The following is a 21,700-nucleotide window of genomic DNA, read 5'->3' on the forward strand; positions in this document are numbered from 1 at the left end:
CCAGCCTGGTATTTCACATGACATACTAAGCCTCTCACAAATGGAGCAGGGAAAAGGCAGAGGACAAATGTTAAAAAAAAAAAAAAAAACAGACAATGTTGGGACTTCCTTGGTAGTTCAGTAGTTAAGAATCTGCTTTCCAATGCAGGGGAGAGTGATTGATCCCTGGTCAGGGAACTAAGATCCCACGTGCCATGGAGCAACTATGCCCACATGCTGCTACTGAGCCCATGTGCCTCAACAAGAAGCCCTTGCACCACGACTAGAGAAAGCCCATGCACCATGACGAAGACTCAGCACAGCCAGGGAAAAAAAAGACAATATTGGGAAGGGCAATTAAAAAGAGAGCAAAAAAACTCCCAACACCATAATTACTGCTCTCGGAGAGATAAAGAAAACATAGTACATCTGAAACAAAAGCAGAAGGTTATATTTAAAAAAAGAAATATTCAGGGAAGAGGAAAAGGCATTTATCTCATTGCTATAGTTAAGTGAGAAATATGACAGCAGGCATAAGAAGTTCAATAGACAAGTTAAATCTAAAGTTGAGGAAATCTACCAGAAAATAAACAGATGGAAGACAAAAGGAAACAGATATAAAACCTGGAGGATGAAACGGGAGGTACAGATTCAATCAGGTTTCTTCAAAGACAGAACAGAGAATACAGAGGGAAGGAAATTATTAAACAAATAAGATAAGAAATTTCCCATAATGGAAAGGTGTAAGTTTCTAGACTCAAAGAGCATACGGAATAACCAAACTAGACCACACCACATCACTTAAATTATAGTAAAAGAACATCAGAACTAAAGATGAGATCATAAAAGTTTCCAGAAAAGAAACCAGTAACATACAAAGAATCTGGAATAATAACATCACATTTTTTAAGAGCAATAATGAAAACAGAGAACAATGGAGCAATGCCTTCCAAGTCTGGAAAATAATTTCTAACCTAGAATTTTATTTCCACGCAAACTACCAATTAGGTTTGAAGATAGAAGTAAGATCTCAATAGTTTTGCCCCCTTTCACCTTTTCCACAAATCTTACGGTGGATTTACTCACAAAAATGAAGGACTACATCAGAGAAAGGAAAGTGATGTTACTGGTTTTATTATTACAGCTTTATAGTATAGTGTGAAATCAGCAAGTGTGTTGCCCTAACCTTCGCTCTTCTTTCTTAAGATTTCTTTGGCTATTTGGAGTCACTTGTAGTCCCGTAAGATTTTAGAATTGTTTTATCTATTTCTGTGAAAAATACCATGGGAGTTTGGATAGGGATTGTACTGAACCTATAGATGGCTTTGAGTGGATATTAAACATATTATAGTAACAATTTTACTTCTTTTGGATTTGTTTGCCTTTTGTTTCATTTTCTTGTCTAACTGTTCTGGCTATGTTGAGGTATGTTTCCTCTACATCAAATATTTTGAGAATTTTTATCATGAAAGACGTGTTGAATTTTGTTAAATGCTTTTTCTTCATTGCTTGAAAGGATGATATAATTAAATTGCTGCTGTGTTTGGTTTGCTACTATCTTGTTGAGAGTTTTTGTATCTATACGTATCAGGGATATAGGCCTGTATTTTTCTTTTCTTGTAGTTTCCTTGTCTGGCTTTGTTTTCAGGCCTTGTAAAACAAGTTTGGAAGTATGCGCTCCTCAACTTTTTGACCGAGTTTGAAAAGAACTGAAATTAATTCGTGTGTGTGTGTGTGTGTGTGTGTGTGTGTGTGTGTGTGTGTGTGGTATAATATACCAGGGAAGCCACCAGGTCATGGGTAATCTTTGTTGGGAGGTTTTGATTGCTGATTTAAACTCCTTACTCTTTTTGTCCATTCAGATTTTCTATTGCATCATGGTTTAGTCTTGGTAGATTGCATGTTCACTAGGAAGTTATGTTTTTTCTAGCTTATCCAATATGTTGGCAAATAATTGTTCATACTAGTCTCTCATAATCCTTTGTCTTTCTTTAGTATTAGCTGTAATATCTCCACTTGCATTTAGAATTTTGTTTGAGTCCTTTTTCCTTCTCTGGTTAGTCTGGATAAACATTTCTCCTTTTTAATTTTTTTAGTTTTAAGTCAACTCTTTATTGCTTTTTTTCAACTGTTTATTTTCTAATTTTTATTTCTGCTCTAATATTTGTTTCCTTCCCCCTTTGATAATTATAGGTTTAGATTGATTTTTCTTTTTTTCTAATTCCTTGAGGCTTAAAATTAGGCTGTTTGAGATTGTTCTCTTCTCTTCAGTTCAGTTGCTCAGTTGTGTCCAAATCTTTGAGACCCCATGAACTACACAACACCAGGCCTCCCTGTCCATTACCAACTCCTGGAGTTTACCCAAACTCATGTCCATTGAGTCAGTGATGCCATCCAGCCATCTCATCCTCTGTTGCCCCCTTCTCCTCCTGCCCTCAATCTTTCCCAGCATCAGGGTCTTTTCAAATGAGTCAGCTCTTTGCATTGGGTGGCCAAAGTACTGGAGTTTCAGCTTCAACATCAGTCCTTCCAACGAACACCCAGGAGCGATCCCCTTAATGATGGACTGGTTGGATCTCTTTGCAGTCCAAGGGACTGAATTTGGCAATAAGGAGTTCATGATCTGAACCACAGTCAGCTCCCAGTCTTGTTTTTACTGACTGTATAGAGCTTCTACAACTTCGGCTGCGAAGAATATCTGATTTTGGTGTTGACCATCTGGTGATGTCCATGTGTAGTCTTCTCTTGTGTTGCTGGAAGAGGGTGTTTGCTATGACCAGTGTGTTTTCTTGGCAAAACTCTATTAGCCTTTGCCCTGCTTCATTCTGTACTCCAAGGCCAAATTTGCCTGTTGACTTCCTACTTTTGCATTCCAGTCCCCTATAATGAAAAGGACATCTTTTCAGGGTGTTAGTTCTAAAAGGTCTTGTAGGTCTTCACAGAACCATCCAGCTTCTTCTCTTCTCTTAATGTAGGCATTTATTGCTATAAATTTCTCTTATAATTGGGCTTAAAAAAATTTTTTACATCCCATAAGTTTGGCATGTTTTATTTTCCTTGTCTCAAGATAGCTTTCTGATTTCCCTTTTGATCCAATGGTTTTTCACAAGTATGGTACTTAATTTCCACATACCTCAGATTTTTTTTCATTTTCCTTTTGTTATTGATTTCCAGTTTCATATCACTGTCGTCAGGAAAGATTCTTTGCATGATTTCAGTCTTCTTAAATTTGGCAAGATTTGCTGTGTGGCCCAATGATTGGCCTGAGACAACATGCCATGTATGCTTGAGAAGAATGTGTGTTCTGGTATTTTCTGTACAGGTCTGTTAGGTTCATTCGGACCACAATGTTATTCAGGCCTGCTGTCTCCTTACTAGTTTTCCGTGTGGATGATCTATCCAGTGTTAAAAGTAGGGTACTGACGTCCTCAATTATTACTGTATTGTGTCTTATTTCTCCATTCAGTTCTATTAATATTTCTCTTTGATACACAGGTGCTTCGATGCTAGGTGCATACATATTTACAACTGTTATATCTTCTTGATGAACTGATCCCTTTACCACCATATGGTGACTTCTATTTCTTCTGAACAACTCTGACAGAAAGTCTATTTTATCTAATATAAGTATGGCCACTCCTACTCTCTCTTGGTTTCTATTTGCATGGATTATCTTTTTTTAGTCTCTTCACTTTCAGCCTGTGTCATTAAAGCTAAAGTGAATCTCTTGTAAACAGCATATTGGTGGAATTTTTTTTTTTAATCCTTCAGCTACTCTGTGTCTTTTAGTTGGAGAATTTAGTCCTTCTGCATTTAAAATTATTAATAGGTAATTATTGTCATTTTAACTGTTTCATGGTTTTTTCAGTCCTTTATCCTTTAGTCCTCTCTTACTGTATTGTTTTTTTTTTAACTAGTATGCTTTGATTTTGTTCTCTTTATCTTTTGTGTATCTATCATTACCTTTTGTGTATCTATCATTACCTTTTGTGTATCTATCATAGGGTTTTTTTCTTTGTAGTTATCATGAGGATTACATCAAACATCTTATAGATTTAATTGTCTATTTTAAGCTGATAACAAACCTTCACTTGTGATGTTATAAAATGATGCATCTGATACTGTTAGTGCTTTCAGTAGAAATGATGTATTATCACCTCTGAGTCTCATAAGTTAAAATCCCAGGGAATGTCTATTCATTTATTTATTAGCTACTGAAAGGATGCCTTTACTGTTCTTGGTACTGGGAACACAGAGGACAGTAACACATGCAGTACCTGTCCTCATGGAGTTCAAAGTCTAGTGGGGACATAATCATTACATAAACAATTCATATAATTACAATTAAGAGCTCTAAGAGAAGTACTGCAGGCTGGAAGCATATACCACGGGTAGAATGACCAATTCTGAAGTAAAAGAAAATAGTGCTTTCAGGAAGAGCGGAAAGCAAAGACTTAAGAATAAGAGTTAAGAATTAAGAGAAAACAACAGTACATGCAAAATTGAAAAGGAGCTGGATGACAAGGCAACGGGAGATCAGTTTAGTTCACGCACATTGAGGAAGGTAAAAGGGGACCTGGAAGTGAGTGAGCGAGATCTTGCAAGGCCCTGGAGACCAGTATAAGGAGTCAGGATTTTATTTTAAGTGTAATGAGAGGCCACTAAATGGTTTGAAGCAGGGGAGCAATAAGAAGGGATTTACAATTTAAAAAGAAAATACTTCCTGTATGTGGAAAACAGGTTTATGAAAAGAATGGATGTAGGGAAACCAGTTGGGAGGAAGGCAATGACTATAACCCAGACGGGGATGATGGCAGCACAGGCTAGGAGGAAGGCGGCAGTAACACAGAGAGATTCAAGATAGGTTTAGGGCTTAATGACAGATACGTGGGGAAAAAGAAAGAGCAAAGTGTTAACCCTGAAGCTTTTTGCATGAAAAATGCGGTGGTTGATGATAGTGCCATTTTACTGAGATAGCAAATTCTCACCGAAGAAAAGCTGTTAGACTGAGCTTTCCCATTCTGAACTTGGGTGATTAATATTTTAAATTTACTGCAATACTTTTATATTCATCCCTGTCAATTTTTTCTATTTTTTTTGGCTCATACTTCCAGTCAGTTCAGATATTTAAGAATCTTTAGTCTAGAACCTAATGGCTCTCCTCTTACTTCTCTCACCATTTATCATCATCTACAGATTTGGTTAAGTCATACTTTGTAATCATTTACTAAGTTGTTATTAAAAATGTTAAAAAGAGGACAGAAGTATTTAGCCCTTTAATGCATCACTGATAATCTTTATCCAGGTTGGCACTGATTCACTAAGCAATACAACTGAGGAGTGTAGCCAGCACCATATACAATACTGAACACTTAGGATGTGCCTAGCACTTAATATGGAGAAAGCAATGGCACCCCACTCCAGTACTCTTGCCTGGAAAATCCCATGGATGGGGGAGCCTGGTGGGCTACAGTCCATGGGGTCGTGAAGAGTTGGACATGACTGAGAGACTTCACTTTCACTTTTCACTTTCATGCACTGGAGAAGGAAATGGCAACCCACTCCAGTACTCTTGCCTGGAGAGAATCCCAAGGATGGCAGAGCCTGGTGGGCTGCCATCTATAGGGTCGCACAGAGTCAGACACGACTGAAGTGACTTAGCAGCAGCAGTAGCCCTTAATATCCATTACATAATTTATTCTTCATGATAATAATTTTTTTCCATTTTCAAATATTCAGGAACTGAGGTAGGGATTATTATCAGGGACTACTATCATCCTCCTCCTTTTAGAGATAAGGAAACTGAGGCTCAGGGGCAAAGTAACTGGTCTTAAGTCACATAGTTCATCAAGGACAGAGTTATAATATGAACCCCAGCTTGAAGACTCTCCAAAGATATGCTGCTAAAAACTGAGTTTGTATGTTGTAAACTTAAATTTCGTTCTTTGTTTTTTTTTAAGTCGTAAGTCCAGATTTAAGGTGTGAGAATATGCACACGCACGCACACACACACACACACACACACACACACACACACACACACACACACACACAGGCCATCAGGAATTTTTCCAGACCGGTTTCTGTTACTCTTTCCAAAGAACTTCTCAATTTTATCCCTAATATGTTTTGTAATTTCTACATGTTTTTCATGGCATCATGCTTTTAGTTAAATTGAGGGCTTTTTTCCCCACTTCTCCCCTCACGGTCAAAGTTTAGTTTCTTGATCAGATAATCTAACTCTTCTCTATCTCTTCTTTCATGGTCAACATTATAAATGTTCCTGTTCAAATTCTAATATCTTTATTAGGTTAGAAACCATCAGTCAGTGTTAAATGGCAGTGATCTAAGAAATGAAGACTTTTATATAGAAGGGATTTGTTGTTTACATTTTAAGAGAAATTGCTTTATTTCATAAATATTTTTTATAAAATGGGATGACTAAATTTCACAATATTCTCTTTACACTCAAATAACAGTAACAAAAAGTTGCCAGGTTGGCAAATTAAGAAAATAAATGCAAATAAAGTAAACAAGGTTCCTCCTATTTCCAATTCCAAAGAAATATTCCCAGAAGAATAACATTCTGGTTAAAACAAACAAACTAAAACAGCAAGTACAGAATTAACCCAGAATGCATTTGCTCTTAAAATGCATTTTGGTTTTTTTGCCAGTAATTCAATTTTATTACAGAAGTGCAACATTGTTGTGTTCAGGAGGTATATAAAAATTTCTCTATCAATATCAAAACTCAATAAAAAAAGCTTCAGTTTAGACAAAGCATAGTTGTTTTCTAAGGCTTATCAGGGCAAGACAATATACAGCCAAGAAAATGTTACCAGAAATCTAACCGGCTATGACAACTGTCATTTTAAAATTCAGGAACACAACAGAGTTTTACTGAGTAAAAGTCTCAGCATTCAGTTTCTAACACATTGTGGGTTTATCAGAGGCTGTAACTTAACACCACCAAAAGAGCGACATCTACTTAGAACGAAAACTATACTTCAAACATCAAAATATATGCTTCCTAAGCACTAACAGACCTAAGAAAGTTCACTTACCTCTAAGTTTCTGGAGGTCCTCCTTCAAATCAGGCCCTGCAAGCATGAAGATACTTTCTGACACAGGATTCTTATCCGTAAGACTTTCATTGCTGGTATTCACAATAGCTGTGCAGTTCAGTAATGCCACATCTCCTTTCCTGAGGAAACAATAATTAAGGGCAAGTGGAGGGAAGAGGAGGCAGATGAGAATGCTAGTTTCTGATTCTTTCAAAACATTCTGTCTTCACTGCCTTCACAACATCGGTTTTACTAGCTCACAAGCTTAAGCAGTAGTAAAAAGTTATTCCTAATTCAGAAAGGCTAATAAGGCATCTCACATAGATCCTGTTACAACTGTGAAACCCAAAAAGCTATCATGTCATTCCTTGGCTTCTTCCATATGGCTGTTACATTGTAACAGAAGTTATACAGAGCTGAAAGTAGGTGGTTTTTAAAGTGTTTAAACACAGCAACATTATTCATAATAGCTAAAAAGTGGAAACAACCCAAGTGTCCATCAACTAATGAACTGATAACTAAATGTGGTATACCCATGCAATGAAATATTACTTGGCCATAAAAAGGAATAAATTACTGATTCATACTACAACATAGATGAATCTTAAGAACATTAGGCTACATCACAATTGATTCCATTTATATTAAATGTCCAGAATAGGCAAATCTAGAGATAAAAAGTAGATTAGTGGTTGACTGGAGCAGAGAGTTGGGGGTGGGTACATTTATTTACTAGCTCACAAAACTGAGCAATAGTGAAGAAGCTGTTCCCGACTCAGAAAGGCTAATATACCATATCAGTTCTTGAATACAAGTGCTAAAACCTTGAAACTCACAAAACCATCATGCCATTCTTTTGCTTCTTTCTTAAGAGATGAGTATAAGACAGGGAGTGACAGCTAATGGGTACAGGACTTTGGGTTGATGAAAACTGTCCATGGTGATGGTTGTACAACTTTGTGAATGTACTGAAAACCACTGACTTGGACAATCTAAATTAGTGAATTGTATAATATATGAATTGGGGGTTCTCAGCTGGCTCAGTGAGTAAAGAATGTACCTGCAATGCAGGAGATGTGAGTTCAACCCCTGGGTTGGGAAGATCCCCTGGAGGGCATGGCAACACACTCCAGTATTCTTACCTGGAAAATCCCATGAACAGAAGAGGCTGGTGGACTACAGTCCATAGGATTGCAGAGTTGGACATGACTGAAGTAACTGAGCATGCATGCATGATATATGAATTGCATCTCAATGAAGCTTTTTTATAAACAGCTTTTTAAAGCAGTTTTTTTAATAAACAGAAGTGTACTACTACTACCAATACATGCAACAATATAGCTCAATTCTCAAATAATTATTCTGAATGAAAGAGGCCAGGCTAAAAAAAAAGCACATGATTCCATTTCTAGAAAATGCAAACTAATCTATAGTGACAGAAAGATGAGTGGTTGCTTGGGGATGTAGAAACAGGGAGGAGCAGGAGAAAGGGATAAGCAAGAGATACACTGACTGGTTCACAGGTGTATGCATGTCAAAATTTACCAAGCTGTACACTTTAAGTGAAGTTTATTGTATATCACTTATGTCTCTATAAAGCTGTAAATGTACATGAAAAGTAATACTTCAATAATGAGGTTTTACAAAAAGAGTTTAGAAAAAATTATGAAAAAAAGAATTTAGAAGAAATTATGAGCGTATTATATCACAATATGATTTAAACAAGGAATTACCAAAGAACTACTTTTCCATTGATATCCTTATTATAAAGAAAAGGTGATCTAATAGTCTCTTCCTGGTATGTTTCAGCTGCAATCGCAGAAGCATTTAACTGATCTTCACAAGAGTTGCCCCAGCTTGGCAGTGTATCCACATCCACAAACTGGGAAGGTGCACCCAAGGGATCCATGGAACGGAGACTTCAGCTTGTCTTTTCCCAAATTTCTCAGCAATTCAGTATTCACTGGGGACTTTAGCTTAAGAGAAAAGAAAGAATCATTTTAACAGAGAAGCATAGATACTCCTTTACTTCTATTAGAGCAAAAAACAAAACTCTACTGTGAAATGCTCCAATAGGACATTGTGTGATTACAGTCACTTACATAGTCCATTAAAAAATCAAATGTACAACAATGAATTACTATGGTTTTTTTTTTTAAACAGAAAAAGAGATTATTTACATATAAACTATTTTCAAAGAATTAGTCATTCAAATAATCACATGGCCCACCAGTTCTACTTTCCAGAAACACAAGACTATTCACTCAACATTCTTTGAGTGTCTGCTACCGGCAGGGTGAGGGGAGTGTTAGATGTTGCAAGAGATACCAAGACAAATATTACGTACAACTTAAAGAGTTCAGTCTAACATGGAGAGTGAGAAGCAGGGAGGTTACTGCAATCAGGTAGTAAGAGATAACAAAGGTCTCAGATACGTAGAGAAGCAGGAAGAGAGGAAAGTATAGATTTGTGAGGCAACATACGAAGGAAGCCTTAACAGGAGCTGATGATTTAGAGAATATAGGGTATGAGACACTGATGTGGTAGGAGGCTGGTTGTACAGAAATGTGGAAATTAAAAAAGAAGAGTGATAGGAAGACACACAGTGTCAAGTACCACAGAGAGCTCATGGGAAATTTAACATGAGAAAAGGATACTTCATTTGCCAATAAGTCAAACAGCTGTTTCAGTAAAACGGTAGATTCACTCATTCAATAAATCTTTGGAAGCATCTGTTAGGTGTCAAGCATTGTTTTAGTCACTGGGGACACACCGGTGAATAAGGTAGAGCAGTCCCTGCTAAGCAGTCCCTTAGAGAGCTCATGCTTCCCTGAAAGGACATGAAAAAGAAACAAGCAAGCAAGCAGGTGTCTAACAGAATGGCTAGAGGCATAAGTGTTACAAGGAAAAGGTGATATTTGAGCAGAGAGCTAAATAAAGTGAGAGAGCTCTAGGGGGGGTTGTGTCAGACCAAGGCAATAGCAAGTACAAAGGCCAGAAGGGCAGGAGGGAAGGTACTCTGTTCCAGGAAGAGTGTGGAGGCTGGTCTCGGTTAGAGCAGAATGAGCTAGATAATGAGTAGCAGGTGATGAACTTGGTGAGCAAGGAAAGGTCAGATGAATCAGTCTGTAAGTCATAAGAGGTTTAGATCTTAACACAAATAAGGGCAAGCTACTAGAAGACCCTATAAAGATAATGATTAATATAAATAATATTTGAAAAGATTCCTCTAGCTACAGTGAAACTGAGTGGGGGCAAGAGTAAATGCAGAGACCGGGAGAAAACAAGTGGAGTAATCCAGGTGAGAGGGTGATGAGGGTGGTGAGGAATGGCTAGAACTGGATGAGTTCTGAAGACAGAGGCAACAAGACCTTCTAAATGCACCTGAGGGGTGAGGGAAAAGAGCAAAGATTACTCTTAGATATTCTGCTTGAGCAGGCAAATAGATGGTAATGCTATTTACAGAGAAAGAGAAGACTGGAGTAGGTTACAGGTGCAGTAATAATCAAGCTATTTTTTTCCTTATGTTTCTGCCTGTGTTAGGTTTGAAATGCCCATTATATGCTCAAGTATTTGTATCAGACATGCAATTAGCTACCGGAGGCTAGAGCTCAAAGAAGAAATCAGGTTAAATTTGTAAAATTGGAGGTCTCAGCATACAGATGCTATTTAAACCTATGGGAACTGGGCAAGACCACAGAGACAGAGAATGCAAATAAAGAAAAGACCCAGGGACTCAGTCCTAAGGCAAAATTTGGAGGTTGGAAAAGAATAAAAGTAAAAAAAGAGAAAGAGAAAAGGATCGATAAGAATGGAAGGAAGATCTGGAAAAGTGTGGTAACAAAAGCTAAGTGAAAAAAACAACTTTAGGTGGGATCCTCAAGAGGGATCATCCAGGGTTAAACACTACTGAAATATGGAGGAACAGGACTAAAAATTAGTGCATATGGTAAGTGAAAGATTGCTGGTAACATACATACAGGAGAGCAGACAGATGATTAGGGAACGACAGCTGGTGTGTGAACTTCCTGAGAAGTTTTTCTGTATGATCCTAATGTTCGTTAAGAGTCAAGGAAAACAAGCATGCTCTTCTATACCTACTTTCTTGGTGTTTCTTGCTGAGAGACATGGGATACTAATGGGATGAACTACAGATCTGATACAATATTCTAATTCCCGTACCAACACTGTGTGGGAGGAAATGTGCTCATTTATATAACAATCTCAGAAAGGTCTTGCAGATTATGAAAGCAGTGAAAGTGTTTGTCACTCAGCTGTGTGTGACTCTTTGCAACCCCATGGACTGTAGCCCACCATAGGCTTCTCTGTCTATGGGGAGTCTCCAAGTATGCCCTGGAGAATACTGGAGTGGGTAGCCACTCCCTTCTCTAGAACATCTTCCTGACTCAGGACTGACCCCAGGTCTCCCGCATTGCAGGCAGATTCTTTACCATCTGAGCCACCAGGGAAGCCCAATTTTGTATCAAAGGATTATTCTCATTTAAGTTCTGCTTTGATGCTATTTTGAAATAAAGAAACAAATTCTATCTAGAAGCTGATGTTCAGTCCTGTCCAATCAGCCTTTGAAACTAGAATGTGCGTTTTTGTATGTGTGTTCAGTCATGTCCGACTCTTTGCAGCCCCATGGGCTGTAGCCTGCCAGGCTCCTCTGTACATGGAATTTTCCAGGAAGGAATACTGCAGTAGGTTGCCATTTCCTACTCCAGAGGAAACTAGAGGCAACCACAAGTCCTGTTGATCTGTTCACAAGTATTCAGCCTGGAACTGGACAACTGAATAGAGGAAACGTGAAGGCTACATTCACCGTCTATGGCTGAGCTGCTTTGAGTTCAACACAAAGACACTCTGTAGAAATTCATACTTTCCAAAAATTATCCAGATTTCTGGTGACTGACTCATGCTGAAACTTAACCAAAATATTAAAAAATCCATTAAAAATTTACTTTCATTTTGCAAACTTGGATGTGAAATTACAGGACAAAACCTTTACTTTAAAATAACTTTTTTCTCCAATTCTAAGTAATACTCACTCATAGAACACTTGAAAAATACCAAAAAGGAGAGAAAAACCTTTCAAAATCTGATGTAGTTCCTACCTTTTTCTATGATAGGTACATATAATACAATTTTGAATCCAGTTTATTTAGTATTTTAAGGTAAAAATTGGTTCCAAATAGGAAAAGGAGTACGTCAAGGCTGTATATTGTCACCCTGCTTATTTAACTTATATGCAGAGTACATCATGAGAAACGCTGGACTGGAAGAAACACAAGCTGGAATCAAGATTGCCGGGAGAAATATCAATAACCTCAAATATGCAGATGGCACCACCCTTATGGCAGAAAGTGAAGAGGAACTCAAAAGCCTCTTGGTGAAAGTGAAAGAGGAGAGTGAAAAAGTTGGCTTAAAGCTCAACATTCAAAAAACGAAGATCATGGCATCTGGTTCCATCACTTCATGGGAAATAGATGGGGAAACAGTGGAAACAGTGTCAGACTTTATTTGGGGGGGCTCCAAAATCACTGCAGATGGGGACTGCAGCCATGAAATTAAAAGACGCTTACTCCTTGGAAGAAAAGTTATGACCAACCTAGATAGCATATTCAAAAGCAGAGACATTACTTTGCCAACAGAGGTCTGTCTAGTCAAGGCTATGGTTTTTCCAGTGGTCATGTATGGATGTGAGAGTTGGACTGTGAAGAAAGCTGAGCACTGAAGAATTGATGCTTTTGAACTGTGGTGTTGGAGAAGACTCCTGAGAGTCCCTTGGACTGCAAGGAAATCCAACCAGTCCATTCTGAAGATCAGCCCTGAGATTTCTTTGGAAGGAATGATGCTAAAGCTGAAACTCCAGTATTTTGGCCACCTCATGCAAAGAGTTGACTCATTGGAAAAAGACTCTGATGGTGGGAGGGATTGGGGGCAGGAGGAGAAGGGGATGACAGAGGATGAGATGGCTGGATGGCATCACTGACTCGATGGACGTGAGTCTGAGTGAACTCTGGGATTTGGTGATGGACAGGGAGACCTGGCGTGCTGCGATTCATGGGGTCGCAAAGAGTCGGACACGACTGAGCGACTGAACTGAACTGAAGGTAAAAATTTCCACATGAAATTGCGCTTTGAGGTAGAAGTAGGTTGGTAAAAGCCTGGGCTCTGGGCTTCCCTAGTGGCTCAGATGGTAAAGAATCTGCCTGCAATGCGGGAGACCTGGGTCTGATCCCTGGCTGGGAAGATCCCTTGGAGAAGGGAATGGCTACCCACTCCAGTATTCTTGTCTAGAGAATTTCATGGATAGAGGAGTCTGATGGGCAACAGTCCACGGGGTCACAGAGAGTTGGACATGACTGACTTCATGTCCAACACTTCACACTTCTGTAATCAGAAGGCCTGAGTTTGGGTCTAAGACCTACCACCTAATAATTCATGATCTTTGACTCTGAACCAGAGTTTTCTTATTTCTAAAAGAGTCAGACTGATAGTTCTTTTTGAGGATTAAATGATTATCATCTGTAAAACTGCACAGCAGACCACCTGGCACAGAGCGAGGCACAATAAACGCTGTGTGTTATAACTTTCTCAGTCAATGTGAAAATCACCTGCACCATTGTTGAGATACAGATGCTTTCACATGTGGCCAATACCAAGACACTGTCAAAGATTCCCTAACGAGCACCACATAAAGCAGACACAAACTGCTGAATTAAGATATACTCTTATTTGTCTGCCCTTGTAATGATTCGTTAATCCCTAAAACACCTAGATCAACCCAACATCTGTTTTCTCTGATTCTGCTCCTGTGCCACTAGGGAAAGAAAAATCAGAAATTATTCTCTCTGCTGCCAAAACAAATGCATGTTTTCCTGTGTCTGCTGGGCCCTCCATCAACACTGAGAGAAAACTGTTTGAGTCATTCTTGGATGACTATGCTACTCCACACAGCATCCGTGGTAGACAGCCTTCAAGATGTCTTTCAATGACACCTGCTTTCTGATATAAATGCCCTTGTGTAGACCTCTTCCTTATGAATAAGGCTGGCCAATGTACCCAACTGGATATTGCAGAAACGACAGCATGTGACTTTCAAGGATGGATCATAAAAGATGTTGTAGCTTCCGCCATGCTCATCTGGACTGCCTGTTCTGGGGAAGTGAGCTCTCATGATGTGGGGACACACTCATGCAGCTCATGAAAAGGCCCCTGTGTGGAGAAACTGAGTTCCTGCCAACAACCACCAGCAACGGCCAGACACAGGAATGAATCACCTTGCATCCTCCAGGCCCAGCTGACATCTTGACCACAACCTCATGAGAAACCCTGAGCCAGAGCCACACGACTAAGCAACTTTTGAATTCCTGACCCATAAAACTGAGAGGTTATAAATGCTTATTTGCCTATTATGTACCAGGCATTCATTCATTCAAGCACTGTTAAGTGCTGAGTCTCTAGTGGAAAAGACAGCCCCACAAAAATCACACAAACTTATAATCATAGCAATAAATACACATTGCTACAACAAAGAAGGGGAGGCTCTTTAGGCTGAAGAAGCAGAGAATGTCTCCTTCAGAAAGTGAGCGTTGAGACCAAAAGTAGCAGAAGAGTTCTAGAGACAGCACAAAGAGGACGTCTGGGAGCCTTAAGGTACCAAAAAGCCTAGGACACTAAATAAACAAAAGAAGGCCACTATGGAAGGTATGGTGAGCCAGGAGGTATCAGATCTGTTAGAAATATGCTTTCTAATCTTTACAGTACTCCCACAAAGTAGGTATTCAGTCCAGTTCAGTCGCTCAGTTGTCTGACTCCGCAACTCCATGAATCGCGGCACGCCAGCCCTCCCTGTCCACCACCAACTCCTGTAATCTACCCAAACCCATGTCCATCAAGTCGGTGATGCCATCCAGCCATCTCATCCTCTGTCGTCCCCTTCTCCTCCTGCCCCCAATCCTTCCCAGCATTAGGGTCTTTTCCAATGAGTCAACCCTTTGCATGAGGTAGCCAAAGTACTGGAGTTTCAGCTTCAACATCAGTCCTTCCAATGAACACCCAGGACTGATCTCCTTTAGGATGGACTGGTTGGATCTTCTTGCAGTCCAAGGGACTCTCAAGAGTCTTCTCCAACACCACAGTTCAAGAAAAACTCTTATTTTACAATTAGGGCCTCAAGAACCAGAGACTCAATTACCAGCTCAAGGTAACAGAACTAGTAAGTAGTACCTTGAGATCCAGATCAAAGACCAGCTGACAATGAAACCCATGTCATTTCCATTACATCATACCATATTGCCTCTCTTCTCTTCCTGATGCTCTGAGAAGAGAGAAGTCAGTGTTCAAATCACCTTCTCTACAAATCAAAATGTCTCTATCTTCATTCACTCTTTGCAGCTTGCAAGGAATTTTCAGTGTATTTCACACTTTTAAGCTCGCCAAATCTCTTTCATTTAAGCCTTTTACTGCACCTGACTAGATCTCCTCTAAGGGAAGGTAATAACATTGAGTTTCCCTTCACAACATCTGATCTCTCCTTCCCCTGAGTCTCCTCCTCCAATTTTTTTTCCTACCCCATTTTTTCAGAATACCAACAAACTCCACATTTCACTTTTTAAGAGTAGTCTGTTTCACAGCTCTACTTTCTTTTCCTCCATGTACTTAACCCACTGCAGCTCTGCTTTCATCTCTGTAACACTAAACCTGCTTCTTCAAGGTCAACAATAATTCTCCAAATGTCAAGTCCAAGAGCTAATTTAATTAAATTTTAGCTGCATCTACTATTTATTATTCCCTTCTGGAAACTCTATTATATCCTTTGATAGTACACTTTAGTGGTTCTCCTATACCTCCAACCACATCTTGTCAGTATAATATAAATACGTAGTAAGAAATATTCAGAGCTCTTACTGTAGGGCAAAGTTCAATGGTATTATATGAAAGTGTCATGGTATTTAACAAAGGGTGAATTCTTTTTCAGTTCCGTCTCTAAATAGAAACATTTTTCTCGTTAAAAAGAGATTTAAATCCCCCCTTCCCTCAACACACACACCATGGCAATAAAGCAAATGGAGCAGCAAAGCCAAGCTAGTCAGGACAAACTGATCCCCAATCCTTCAGGAAAAGGCGTTCTTAACATTCTTGGGATCACAGACTCCTTTGAGAAAGATAAACACCCTTTTACCAAACTGTGAGTACATGAGCTCATACAAGCACCGATCTGGAAATAAATCTGAGGGGTTTCAGACTCAATTAGTAATCCCACTGATAAAAGAATACAGAGTGCTCAGGTGATGGAAAGAGGAGAGAAAGGCTATAATAATCTACAGCTGTATACAGAATTTCACAGGGGGCTTCCCGGCTGGCGCAGTGGTAAAGAATCCATGTGCCAGTGCAGGAGACACGGGTTTGACCCCTGGGTCAGGAAGATCCCCTGGAGTAGGAAATGGCAACCCACTCTAGTATTCTTGCCTGGAAAATTCCATGGACAGAGGAGCCTGGTGGGCTACAGTCCACAGTGTCTCAAAGAGTCGGACACGACTGAGCAGACACACACATACAGAATTTTGGAAAGCATTAAAGAAGAGCGGGACTTTCTACTGAAAATCAGTTGATCATTTCTGTATTTTAAATAGGTTCATAAGCAAACACAAAACCTTAGTAAAAAGGCTCCTGAAGCAAGACTTTTATGTCCCAGAATCTGAAAGTTTACCTAGAACAAATAAGATTCCAGAATCAGGCCTACTTCCTTAGCCATACTATCTTAAGGGTTGTCTTCAGTACCTGCCTAGATGAGGTTAAAGAGAACTCACAATGTACCTTTTATAATTCAAATTTGTAGTGAGTATAAATAGTTCTTATTACAGTGTAGCTTGTCTTTTTTCTCAAAATCTTGTCATCTTCTAGTTTAAGAAGTCCTCTAAATAGTGCTTTATAAGAATAACTAGATTGGCTAGAGAGCTCAGATTTTTAATGTTCAAGACAGGGCAGAATCAGGCAGAACATCTTAGATCACTGTCTCAAAAAACCCCAATATTTTGCCTGAATAAGGAGAAAACTATATCATTTAAAAGAGAAAAGAACTCCAAATCTTCTTGTTCTTCAAAATGCTTACACTGACTAGACAGGCCTGTATAAAAGTACAGAGTTGCTGGTCCGTGCTTTTGATCTTCACTAATTACCAGCTCTATTTCACTGTTTTTGCATAAATTATAAGTTTACCATTCTTTATATCTTTGTATGTCAATATTTAAAATTTCAGGATACATTAGATACATCTGCATAATACCCCTACCCCAACATCAAATCTATTATATCTGAGAATCATTCTGTGCAAATATAAAGAATGACTTTTTTAAACAAAAGAACAAATGGAAGCAGTCAAATTATGTCAACAATAAATACAGTATAACAAAAATATTTCTAAGCTGTGTTGGTGACCCAGGTCAAATCTAACACCATCATTCAAAAGCAGCCAAAGCACAAGCTCCAATGGTGAGTTAGTACTACCAACTTTATATTAAAAGAACTTTACTATGTTTCAATTACAATATTAATACATTGAGCAATTCTGAAACTTTGAAAACTAAGTTTATGCTCTTGAAGTGGTGTATTGGGAATTTATAAGATGCATTATCTTAGCATTCATTCATAGTTGATCTTAAAACAACTTTTATTAAAATTATATTTTCTATTTGTGGTTGTCCCTCCCCATAATATTTAATAACATTAATTTTTAAGAGAGAAAATCATGACTCATTCAAATACAAAAATGAACATGGTTTAAGATTTTAACTCACAAAGGAACCTGCCAGATGGCTGATAAAGGGAGGCCCATAAATCAGGTACCTTAATAGATCAAGAATACTGAACCCAAAGTATATGAGGCAAAATCGAACATTTAAGAGACATTTCCATGTCTATAGACAAAATTATTTAGTATTTACAACTGCAAAATAGATTTCTTAGAATCAGATAATCCAAGGGGTATCATCGAGACTGAATCTAGACTAGTGAATCACATTTATTTCTCATATATATAAATACACACATTTTCATGTATGTAATATAATGCACATCACTTTAAGACATATTAACCATACCTCCATCCAGTCGTGTCCGCCTCTTTGTGACCCCATGGACTGGAGCCCACCAGGCTCCTCTGACCATGAGGATTCTCCAGGCAAGAACACTGGAGTGGGTTGCCATTTCCTTCTCCAGGGGATCTTCACCACCCAGGGATCCAACCCACATCTCTTAAGTCTCCTGCACCGGCAGGCGGGTTCTTTACCTCTAGCGCCACCTGGGAAGCCCAGCTTCCCATACACGTTCACCTAAAGGCTCCATTCCTCAACAAACTTACTGAAATAATAAGTCTATTGCTACAATTACTTCCCTTCTCATTCATCACAGTAAGCTTCTTTCAAACACCTACACTTTTACGTCTATTTACAGCCTGATCATATCCATTCTTTACTATGGCAATTTTCTTGAATAAGGCAGACTAGGTGATCATGTCTTAAAAACTCAAGACACGCCCGAAGAAAATCAGATAATATACGTAAAAGTCTAATTTCAAGGCTGGCTGAAGCTATCCTGTACAGTAAGTGACGGACAGTCTTATTTTATATAGCTCTATGTTAACTCTAATTTTCCACAGCTACAGACATCAGAACTCCTTCCTGTGCAGAACACTCCTAGGCAGCCCAAGAATAAATCGGACGGAACTACAAGAGAGAAAAGCTAATCCCGACTTGGTAATAGAGCACCTAAAGCCTCAATTATCAAGCAAGGAGGAGTCAGCGCTGGTCACTTCCCCCTCCTGCGGCCAAGGAGCGGAAACTGAAAGCCAGACCAATGTCACTCCAGGGACTGCGGGGATCCAGACAACTCAGCATCCTGGGCTCGGTGCCTACTCAGCTCTGATTCGAGCCGGGCTTTCGATTCGTGGAACGCCCAGTCCACACGGGCGCCCACACAGACTCGACTCTGGAGCTACAACCAGCAGGACACCGGGCCACCCAATTTCATCTGCACCCCAGGGCGCGCGTCTCCCCGAGGGCAACAGCAGCCCTGCTCCTCGTGCCCGCCTCTGCCTACTCTCTATATTCTGGTGGGTAACTTGTCCCTGACAGCGCCTCGGGCGAGAGGAACCCGAGCAACAGCAGCAAGAGAAGCACCAGGCTCTTTTTTGCAGAGAACGGACAGAACCAGCCTTCTCCTCCCGCTCCCACAGCCGGGGCCAAGTCCCGCGCGCCGCCCGCCGCGCCCCCGGCCCGCTCCGTCCCGCCTTTCCTCCCGGCCTCCGTCCCGCCTCTCACAGCATTCCGGTGGTTCCATCCGCGTGGCAGGCGTGACGGGCTAAGTTCCTCGTGGAGAGTGGCCGAGCTGCATCGCCGGACAGCCCTTACCAGGCGTTAGGCAGGTAAGACGAGCCAAAGTCCCAAGAGGCTGGAATGACCAGCTGCAGGAGCAGTGAGCTGCAAAACACCGCCTTCCGCTCCCGGCTGGTGCTCACCAATCGGAGCCCGACTCTTACGTCATTTCCCCCAGAAGGCAAAGGGAACGTTGGGCGGAAGAGGGTCCGTGAGCGGACCCGGAAGGGGTGCGTTCGATGGGCGGGTTTAATCTGCTCCAAGCCGCGTGGAGTCCCAGGTAGGTACCGTAGGTGCGCTGCGGTCGAACGCCTTTGCTCGGTTCCTCGGATTTGTTTGGTTCCGGCAGAGGCCTTCGTGGTCCTAGCAGCAGACGAAGCAGGGGGATTTGGGGCCGGTCTTGAGGGTGAATGAGTGCCCCACCGCCGTCCTGGGAGGGCGCGGACGAACGCCCGAGGTTCACCGGTGAGATGAAGAGCGAGTTGACCGGCGCCTGCAGGGCTCGCTTAAAGAGGCTCTGGCAGCGTGGTGGGTGTCCGGAACCCCCACCTCAGCCTCTCCTGTCTAAAGACTTGGTTTAGACGTCTAATAGGTCTGTTACCGCCGTCCAGCCTTGCAGCGCATCGTAGAAGCATGTTTTAGGGTACTATGGGTTAGGAAGCGGGGAGAAAGGAGCATAGAGAAAGGTTAAGTTGTGAACTGTCTCCCCAAAAGAGTAGAAATATATGCGTGTGAGACACAAGTGACCTGTACTAAGTTGTGTGAAAGATCGTGGAAGTATTGATACAATACAAAGACTTTAGCCTCGAAGGAAGTGGGTCTCAGAGGAAAACACTTAGGTAGACGGGAGAACGCACGTTATTCTAAGTACAGTGTGAAGGAAGGCAAGGTAACAGGACAAGGAGGGAACCCAACTAGCCTGACAGACAAGGTTATGCGAGACGTAAAGAGGAATATGTAGGATGAATTCTTGGGAACTGTAGTTTGGCCCTTAAAGGGCTTCGGGGTAGGAGCAGCATGTTTGAAAAGATTAGTCAGGTAGTATTAATGGCTTTTAAAAAGGAAAGAATGAAAAACATGGAGGTGGGAATGCTACATAGAAAATTAGTGCCGGAACCCAGTGATAAAGAGCTGAAACAGAAAGAAGTGGAAAGAGAGAAAGGATCCCACTTCAGAGAAACAAGTTTCTGAAGAGAGAGGACAGAGGCAAAGAGAAGTAGTTTAGTGGTTAAAAGAAGAAATTTGTTGGAGTTTTGATTCTAACCTGGCTTTGGCATTTAAAACCAACTGAATGATGTTGGGCTAGCTATTTCGCATCTCTCTGCCTGGATTCCTTGTCTGTAAAATGGGGTAAGAATAGTACTGTGCAAGGTAATTGTGAAGGACTTTTAAAAGTGCTTTACATGTATTAGAGCTTCCCTGATAGCCTTTACTCAGTTGGTAAAAAATCTGCGTGCAATGCAGGAGACCCTGGTTTGATTCCTGGGTTGGGTAAATCCCTTGGGGAAGGGATAGGCTACCCACTCTGGTTTTCTCCGGCTTTTCTTGTGGCTCAGCTGGTAAAGAATCCACCCACAGTGAGGGAGACCTGGGTTCGATCCCTGCATTGGGAAGATCCCCTGGAGACGGGAAAGTCAACCCACTCCAGTATTTTGATGGAGAAGTCCATGGACTGTATTGTCCATGGGGGTCGCAAAAAGTTGGACACAACTAAGTGACTTTCAGTTTACATGTATTAACCCACTTAATTAACTCAACTACTATATGTAATTATCTGCATGTTTACTCAGTTATATACATTTTATGTATTAGTTACCAGATAGTAAGCACTCTTAACTATTGGTTGCTTAAATAGTATTAATGAGCCACTGCTGCTGCTAAGTCACTTCAGGTTACTACAAAGTTTTGCACCTGAATGGCTTGGAGAGTTGTGTGTCGCAGAGCCAGAAAAAAAATGAATAGGGTTCAGGAAGCAAGTTAGGTGTTTTTATACATACTAAATGTGACAGTGTAAGGTATTTGGATGGAGATGTCTGATAAGTTCTCAGAACTCTGTAGTTAATATTACGTCTGTGGGCAGGACTGGAAATAGAGATGCGGGAGTCCCTGGGCCTAGGCATGCTATATGAAGTCTCCAGGGAAGGTACTGTGGTCAGAGACTTCCAAAAAACAGTTACAGATAAGGCGCTGGGGCCGGGAGAGTAAGACGAACTGGGAAAGAACTGATCAAATGGCCTAGGTTAAGAGCATTATTGCCATGTTAATATTATCTTTCCT

The 21,700-nt window shown here is 40.4% G+C and overlaps 2 protein-coding genes across 6 annotated transcripts in view; one reads left to right on the top strand and one right to left on the bottom strand.

Moving 5' to 3' along the window:
• GDAP2 (ganglioside induced differentiation associated protein 2) overlaps window positions 1-19,599 on the bottom strand; it is an 88,300-nt gene extending 68,701 nt beyond the window's left edge. For all 3 annotated transcript variants that reach the window (XR_011259558.1, XM_069602136.1, XM_069602141.1), the window contains exons 1-3: window positions 19,370-19,599; window positions 8,777-9,019; window positions 7,044-7,183 (exon numbers count right to left, since the gene is read on the bottom strand). Coding sequence is in view for 2 of the 3 variants with exons in the window: in XM_069602136.1 (XP_069458237.1) it covers window positions 7,044-7,183; window positions 8,777-8,952 (316 nt within the window). In the remaining variant the exon portion in view is untranslated. The remainder of the gene's footprint in view (window positions 1-7,043; window positions 7,184-8,776; window positions 9,020-19,369) is intronic.
• Window positions 18,871-21,700, top strand: part of WDR3 (WD repeat domain 3) — a 39,999-nt gene continuing 37,169 nt past the window's right edge. The window contains exon 1 of one of the 3 annotated variants that reach the window (XM_069602128.1): window positions 18,871-19,473. The gene's annotated coding sequence lies outside the window, so the exon portion shown is untranslated. Of the gene's footprint in view, window positions 19,474-19,574; window positions 19,889-21,700 lie in introns of those variants that run through there. The other 2 variants (XM_069602124.1, XM_069602130.1) reach the window with 2 other exon arrangements.

Source organism: Ovis canadensis, chromosome 1 (genome assembly GCF_042477335.2).
Source record: "Ovis canadensis isolate MfBH-ARS-UI-01 breed Bighorn chromosome 1, ARS-UI_OviCan_v2, whole genome shotgun sequence".
NCBI lineage: Eukaryota > Metazoa > Chordata > Mammalia > Artiodactyla > Bovidae > Ovis > Ovis canadensis.